Raw genomic sequence first — 8597 nt, 5'->3', positions numbered from 1 at the left:
GAGATGTTGATGAAAGCCTTTTATCCTTGCAGTTAACCATATGCAGTGCATCCATCCATATGATGCACATTGCACACATAATTTGGGTGATATGAAAGCAAGATGATTGCAGAAGTGACACTGATCTGTGCTTTTGTTTATTATTTTTAAAGAAATAGGCGGAGCAGATTCCGAAAACAAATCCAGTGTGGCAGGATTTACACTTTTATGATGTAAATTGAGGTAGCAAAAGCAGTATCAAGTCCAAATATCGGCTCAAGAAAATTAGTTATTGACTAAGACTGATGGAAAAAATAAAAATAAATCACTATCTGCACTGAAAAATCCATATTGGTCAATCCTTAACTCTGAGGTTACATTACCTCTCTTTCTAAAACGGGCTGGAGTCCCCCCCCCCCCTCTCTCTCTCAGGTTTGATTAACCTCTCTTTCTAAAACAGAAAACCCAGAGTCCCCCCCAATCTCAGGGTTAACGAATTCACAGTTTTCACTAAACCCGCTTCCTGAAACCGACCTCAGGGATTGCAACCCATTTATGATGTGTAGTCAGCGATTACATCCCTAATTCTGACCTTGGCAAGAACATTTCAAAACACTTCTGTTATGCCGTGATATTGAAAGGTGTTTAAAAAAATTACACTATACAGAAGACAAACAAAGTTTGTTACAAATTGAAAACCTGTATTGTGCAGACAATAAATAGTGCTTACAAAGGATTTTTTTGTCTTTTACACAGACAAGGTTTTTGTTAACACTGTTGATATGAAACGCATCATCAACTGAATCAGTGAGGCTCAGACACAGCTCGGGGATGTGACTACTGATACTGGACTGGGACTGGTCGACTCGGTCACATGCACTCCCCCCCCCGTGTCGCATCAAAAAGGACGTCTTTCAAAAGAGTCCGTTTACAAAAGAAAGTCTCTGCTTGTCTATGGCAAATACGCGATTCTTCCCACTCCTCTGACAAGGTGAAGTGAGGTTTAAGGAGATGTTCCTCTGAGCCGAAGTGAAGCTTGCTGCGCACGTCCTCGTCTGCCAGCAGCTCCATTTCTAGAGACATAGCCTCCAAGGTTCACTGAACCCAAATACCCTGGACACCCACTAACTGTGGGCCAGGACGCTGGAAGACTTGGTGCAAGGTCTTCCCTGACAGAACCAGATATCAGCAACTCTTCACAGAAAAAAACCTTGCTATGGCCGGTGGAACCTGCAAGGGGGAAAAGAGTGGGGACAGTGTGAGCTGAAAGATTCACATTCTCGGGTTTCATCAATCAAAGGTCCTATTATTAGCCCAAAGTACAGTACTCTTAAAAGCAGCCAATGGTCTCTCCTCAAAAATGGGGTCTTGGGTGAACACAGCCCCCCAGCAAATTCAGTTTTTTTCCTTTTCTTTTTTTAGCAACTGAGAGTAAGCAAAACGTAAGCTAAATATATACGGACATTCATTATAATGGAGAGGTGATGCAAAGGGTGCAACTCTCTCGTCTCTAGGGGCCTTGTTGCAGCTAAATTTAAGCTCCACTCTGCAGGGTGTGCACTCATTGATGTGAAACTGTTGGCTAATGCACCTTTGGGTCTTTTTCTCACAATGTCACACTGACCCTCTTAGACATCACCCACTAATAATAAAGCAGACAAAGGAAAAAAAAGAGCAAAATGAAAAGCAGAGATTAATACGCGTTCAAAGTGACCTTGTCAGATGCTTGCTTGAAGAATGGACTTCCATCTCAGTACTTTTGAACTCGTTCAGCTCCTTCCGTATCGCTGCCTGGGGAACAAAAACAACATGAAGCGTGAGCCCAGGTGTGTCACTTCATACACTCACACAGTCGCCCAAATGAGATGAGATGTTATGAAAATGGAGAACGGAACGTCTGTTGTTTAGGTGCAGATTAGCACCTAATGCGGGGGGTAGATTAGAAATATTTACTGTGAGAGACAGTAAATAATTGGTTTCTGCCGGGTTCCCCGAGTTTTTACGGCCTTTTTTTAATACCACGTAAAAAGCAATTTACTATCCGTTTCATTCATCATTCCAGCAAAGCATGATGAAAACTCAGGATCAATATGGCCTAGAATGTTTCATTATTATGTTAACTTGTTTTTCCTCAGTTCTTCTCAGCAGTGTTTACAAATAATTCCCGATGATATAATCAATTAAATTAATGCAACATGGACTCGGATAAGTGTTATGAATACCGTCCGGATATAAGACTCGTTTTTGAAAAAATTACTTGAAAGCCAAAAGTTGTTTTCATGACGAAAATAATTGGATTTGAAAATAATTCTAATAAAAACACATTGAAGGTTGGTACAAGGTAGGCTGTTGTCTACCCCAAATCTTATCTTTATAGATGAAAGTGTCACAATTAAATGAATGGTAAATATTTCCTAGGCCTTCAGCTAAGTGACCGCTCTGGTAATGGACATCCCATCATTCTGTTTTTCTGTCCCGTAATCACACACTCTCCTGTATATCTCCTGAAAGTGGCCGCTGGGCTCTCTCCACCATGTAACGGTACCATGCTTTCGGTCTAGACCCCGATTATAAGACATAGGACATAGGTGTGTAATGTCTCTTACACCCACAATTGGAAACAAAAAACATTTCAGACTTTTCTAATACTTTTTAGTACTTTCTAATGCCTTTTGAGGTAATTCAATACTTTGAGTCCTGCAGAAACCCTGAAGAGATGCCGACACAGGTCTATTTCACAATCAAAGTCAGAATATGGACACTGAACAAACATGTTGTACTACTTTTAATACCTTGAAGGCCGGTATTTTTGTTCTAAGAACAACAGAGATAATTCGTTGGCTACCTTGTCAGCAGCAGACAGTCTGGTCCAGGGCTTGTCGGCTCTCCTGTCGTAGTCCTGAGCTTTGGCCACTTCCACGTAGTCACTGAAACGAATGAGGATCTTTCTGTCCCGCAGCTCGTCCACTGTCGGCCGCTGGTTCAGCTGGAAAATGAAGGTAAATGTCAGCTCTCACCCGCTTATCGAGGCGTTCAATCACCAAAGAGATATTTTTTTTAATCACAGCAGGTATGGTTCGGTTTTGACTGGATAACAGTCCCTGTGAAGGGCTGCTGTGTTGTACCCTGGAGATCCAGAGTTCTTGCGAGAGCACAATTTTAATTTGCTCAGCGAGTCACTCCGGCATCGAGTAATGCTGCTCATTAACTATGCGCTTGTAGCCGAGCTGCCCCAATCACATCAGTGTATCTGCTAGAGAGGCGAGCTAAACAGATAAGAGTTTAATCTTCCAGTTAGCTCCGCTGGTTGCTAAGCGTACGGGGCTCTGGATGAGTCACCCGGTGTGTTGCTGTGATCGGTCGTAGTGGTATCCAGTTGCGTGCAGTGAGATTTTCAAATGCACGCTTGGTGCCGCCCCTCGAGACGGGCGACTTTCATTACTCGATGCCAGACCCTTAATCTTTTGGATTTGGGTCTGGATTTCCAGGCTAGGTGTGAGGCCCAAACGTGGGATTAAAGTGAAGAAACTTTAGAAAACTGCTCAGATCACTGCAGCGGATACAATATTATTGCAATATGCTGCGATATATTGTAACGTATAACCTTTTATCCAACTTCTAATTTTTCACACTTTCAAATGACGTCCCCAAAAGGAAACTTTGTCAACGTCTGTTTTATCTAAAAAAGAAACATTTCTCTGTTTGTTCATCTCACTTCAATTTCATTGCTGAAAAATGGGACAAACTGACCAACAGATATATAATAAAAGATCAATACTTGGCGTCTGTGTATCGATACCGTGTTGCCACTGAAACTATTGCGATACAATGCTGTATTGATTTTTTCCCCCCACCCCTGCTGCTTACCTTTCTGTTCAGCCGCTGTTTGATTTCCCTCCTCTCCTCCTGTTCTGTCTGGTCATTTCTTTCTGTTGACACAAAAAACAACAGCTTGTTATAACCAAAACAAGTCAGAATAATGAAGTTACATTGACTATAATTCCACAAAATATTTAGGCTTTTTTTTTTAAGATGCTCAGTCGTTGTACCAAATCTTAAGTAAATACTCGGTCACAGATTATTCCATGGGACTGGACAGTCTGTGATTTACAGAGCTAATGTGTGGGATCGTCCTCACGATCCAATAAAACTCGAGGACAGGACTCGTTAACGGACTTCAAATGTGGATCAGTGCTGAGAGCGATACACGGGAGGATTAGAGCACTGATAGGATTTATCTTTGCTAGATACAGCAGAATAACACCTAGATACTAGTTCATTTATTGTTAATACCTCGCTTTTGTCATGCAAAAAAGGTTGAGCTGTTGTGAACTAGTTTGGCATCTTAAAATGAGGCTCCTGTCGCCCTCTGAGTAAATTTCACTCCTTGGGTGCAACAGGAAAACAAAAACCATGATGTGTATTTTTACTATAGGCGTTTAGTTTGTGGTCAGGAGATCGGGTCAGTGAACGTGTTTTGGTTTAAGGGTTAGTTTCCTAAATGGAAAGGGCTGTGTTTAGCTTGAACACATGTCCCTGTGCAGAGAGAGAGAGACACAGGGACAGTGATGAAACAGACAGCTGCTCACAGGTTTGTTGTGTGTTTGCTTATTAAGATCCCCATTAGTTTATGTCTGCCTTAGACAGAAGCTACTCTTCCTGTGGTCTGTTGTTTTATAAGAATATCCCCTAAAGCTGGAATACATACATCCATAACATTCATACCCACAACACGTCAGAAGAACACAAACATGGATTAAAAAAGGTGTACAAAACATGAACGTATGTACATAACATTCATACTCACAACCAACAGTCACACTCACAACACAATTTGTGACCCGTCTCAACTGGGAGACACAGTTCACTACAGATGCGGGACTTGGTTGTTTCATAATTGTTCTCAACGTCGGGGCAACACGACTGGTTTGAAGTGTTATGATCGGAAACCTCCCCTAGCAAAGCTATTCTTCTAATGAATGCAGTGGCATCGCTTCTCCAAGGAGCTAAAGTAGTTTCAAGGATTCAAATGTGAGTTAAAATCCCATGGAGGAGATGCCAGAACATACAACACGGACTCCAATCAACTCATTATAGAGATTTTAAGGCTGTATGGAAATAGTAGAGTAAAGTCACAGTGATATTTGAGGATTTGTGGTCAGAAATACATAATTTCCTGGACAAAAACTATATAAATCTGGCAATTATTTTCTTAATGGATTCATAAAATCTGAAAATTGTAAAAAGGAAAAAAAAATCCATGCCAGTGTCCCCGATTGACTTGCAACAGTCCCAAACCCAAAGTTATTCAATTCCCAGTGATATTTAACCAAACAAAGCAGGGAATCCTCACATTTAAGAAGTTGGAAACAGAAAATAATAAAGTTGTTTTTTTCCCCCCCAATAACTATTTAAATAGTTATTTTATCTCATCCACCAATTTATTAATAGAGTCATTATTTCAGTCGTAAAACAGCACTGAATAAACACAATAATCCCAATTTCAAACAGAATGGTGTGTTATTTTGAAATGGTTTACCCATTTAGCCCACATCCTCGCCATAGTCTATAGTCACTATAGAGATATTAAAAATCAACCTTAAAAGTGTTTTAAAACAGGAGGCCTAAAGTCAACATAAACTCAAATAATGCCCAAGCAACAAGTTTTTTTTTTTCTTCAAATTGAAGGTGTGTGCTATAGTTAACTTAGCGAGATTTCTCTAAACAGCTCTGTGCCAACGTTGCTGGTTCGTCATCAGTGATAAACACACTCCAATCCTAATCATTGGCTTTGGTAAAGATGGTTGAACTACTTACGCTTTAAAATGTTCCGACTCTCCAGCTCCTCCACCGCCGGCCTCTGGCTCAGTCTCCTGCGGAAAAACACCAGGATTACGTTCTGGACCATCTCCTCACGCTGCTGGGCTTTCTTTCCTCAACCCCCCCACTCCGCCCCCCTTCCTTGGCATAAAGTCTTTTCAGTCCTTCCACTTCTGGTACTAGCACGTTGGATGCTTGAGCCGGTGTGCGGAGCGCCAGGACCCGCACATCCAGAAGGCAAACACCGCGTCCCACCTCGAGCCCGAAGAGCGCCTTGTTTTAGTGGAAGAACATTTAAGGCTCCACATCGGGACAAACAAAAAAGTCAAGCTGCGCGTTTGATATCGCGCGTCAGAGCCACTTCAGTGAAGAAAAAGGGGAGACTTTCCAAAGAGCGGCTTGGTTTTAATGAGATAAAAACGTTTAGAGAGAGCAGCGTCGGTTGTAGTCCCGGCGGAGCTGCGGAGGATGCTGAGCGCTCGGAGTGGAGTGAGTGGTGCGGCACAGCCCGCCTGCCTTTTACCACATGCGCGTGAAGGGGAGGGGCTGAGGAGGAGATTCCCCATGCGCGCGCCCGCACACACACGCACACATACACACACACAGACACTTTATTCATTGTAGTATTTCATTGTAGCAGTTTCAACAAGTGTAGACTTTATATTTGATGTGACATCACACAAGAACAAAGATCCTGGGTAATGTGAATGAACAGTACAGTGTACTCTATATGCTGAGGTATGTCTGGATGGGTAACTGCTTTCTGTCTGTATACTGACCACCCTAGCTCTGAATGTGGCTCCATCCCCAATGAGCGCACACACACACACACACACACACACACGTAACCGTGAAGTAAAGGTAAACCCATCTAAACTCACTTTTTTAATTTTTATCTTTTAGTCACTTACAGTGTAGTATGTAGTATGTTGTATGAAAACAACTATAAAGCAAATACAACATATGTTGTTGAAAAACCAATAAAGTGTTGGATGATAATGAGCGGAGCATCAGCGGGACAGGTAGCCTTAGTATTTAAAGACTGGTCTTTACAACTGATTATTCCTATTATTTGTCTGTCAGTTATTGTTTCGTTTAATTGTTCAGTCTATACATGTCAGAAAACGGTGAAAAGGCAAACACAACTTCTCGGTACACAAGCTACAAATTGCTACCTTTGTCTGAACGTCCAAAACCTAAACATATTGAATATTTAAAAGATAAAATACAGAGAAAAGCAAAAATATCCGTTTGAGAACCTCGAACCAGCAAATGTTTTGCTTACATTTGTGCTTGATTACTTGAATCCGTTACAAAGACTTATCGGTTAGTCAACCAATCACTTCAGCACTAACCAGGACTATGGCTTGTATTGTGTAACCTGGAGGACTGAATAAAAACAAGCATGGCTGTTGATACCAGCATTTGTATTTACTGTTTTTGCAGCCTACGTGTTTAACAAGACAGGGCGGTAGGGCAGTCAGCACGCCACATCACCTTTTTTTTTTTGTTTTTCCAGGATTCCTCACATGACTTTCTAAGATAAACCTCCACCCCACCCCCAAAACACTCACTGCCACTAAATTTGCCACCCAGCTGTCAGGACAGCACTGGATACCAAAAGGAATGCTCTTCTATCGCCTCACCGCATTTCATCCAAACCAGGCTGTATGTATTTTTTATAAGAAACAAAACAATCCCTCCCTTGGTCTTCGGGTCATATGATATGCAGCGGTGGACAAGTATAGAATATTGTACTCAAGTACATAAAAACATGTGTGCGTTACTTCCTGGAAATGACTGATACTGATGACTTAGAATGACAGCCAGAGGTTTCTAGGTTGACGTAAAGACAGATATAAATGTTATTTTGACTAAAATAATAAATAGGTATCGATTTTCAAATATTGCACATGTCAATACAGAACAAAATGACGGAATATGTGCAAACAAATGTACAAACACAAACATATTGACAAAATAAAGTTGAAAAACCTGCTGTTATTTTATCAATGGGAGACATGTGCGTACAGTCAAGGCTAGCAGCAGCGCCGCGTCAGACACGTTTCTGGTGCGTAAGACATAGAAAACGCCACGCTCACGCCACACCGGCGGTGTGCCGGAGCCCTGATGCTAAACCACTTTGTAAGACACTTGCCCACAAGTGGTCAAAATTGAGTCAAGACATGAATCAGACTTGTTGCAGCTTTTTAATTTGTAGTAACTAGCGAAAAGCCAAGTGTACGGCATTGATGAAACAGATATATCAAGTTGAAGCCAGCTGGTGAGATGACTGGTAAGGCAGCCCTCTAAATTACTGATTCTGCCTTAGTTGTTATTTGTAAATAAAAAATATAAATTTGATGAACCGACATCTTGGTAATACAGTCGGTTATTCTCATTCTACGTAACTTAATGAGGCAGTAGTTATCCACCATAATGAAGAAAACCCCCAGCTATCTCCTGAAGCTGACTAGCTTAGCAGATCTCCTGCCACTGAAGCTTTGGACCCTAGCACAGTTAGCTAACGAGAGTAGGGCTGGGAATCTCTGGGCACCTCACGATTCGAGTCCGATTCAGAAGCCAACGATTCGATTCTAAACCGATAATCGATGCAACCATTTTTTTAGTTAGATTTTGACATATACGGTATTTGATGCATACAAGTTTTAATGACTTTTTTGCCTACTGGGGCTTTTATTTTGTAGTCATTCCAGCCTTAAACATGCTTGTGAAAGTCACCTTCTCTCTCAGTGGTCTTTGATGTCAGAGGCTCAGTCGTGTTTAAAGGTGGAGGA

General features: G+C 41.6%; 1 protein-coding gene across 3 annotated transcripts in view; it reads right to left on the bottom strand.

The window, feature by feature from the left end:
* Nucleotides 1-659: 659 nt before the first annotated feature.
* Nucleotides 660-8597, bottom strand: part of phactr3b (phosphatase and actin regulator 3b) — a 56767-nt gene continuing 48829 nt past the window's right edge. For all 3 annotated transcript variants that reach the window (XM_032512667.1, XM_032512669.1, XM_032512668.1), the window contains exons 9-13: nt 5797-5852; nt 3847-3908; nt 2825-2965; nt 1694-1770; nt 660-1209 (exon numbers count right to left, since the gene is read on the bottom strand). In XM_032512667.1, the coding sequence (XP_032368558.1) occupies nt 1194-1209; nt 1694-1770; nt 2825-2965; nt 3847-3908; nt 5797-5852 (352 nt within the window). In that variant the 3' untranslated portion in view covers nt 660-1193. The remainder of the gene's footprint in view (nt 1210-1693; nt 1771-2824; nt 2966-3846; nt 3909-5796; nt 5853-8597) is intronic.

The sequence above is a fragment of the Etheostoma spectabile genome, chromosome 4 (assembly GCF_008692095.1).
Source record: "Etheostoma spectabile isolate EspeVRDwgs_2016 chromosome 4, UIUC_Espe_1.0, whole genome shotgun sequence".
NCBI classification, from domain to species: Eukaryota; Metazoa; Chordata; class Actinopteri; order Perciformes; family Percidae; genus Etheostoma; species Etheostoma spectabile.
This window is presented reverse-complemented; position numbering and strand designations above follow the sequence as displayed.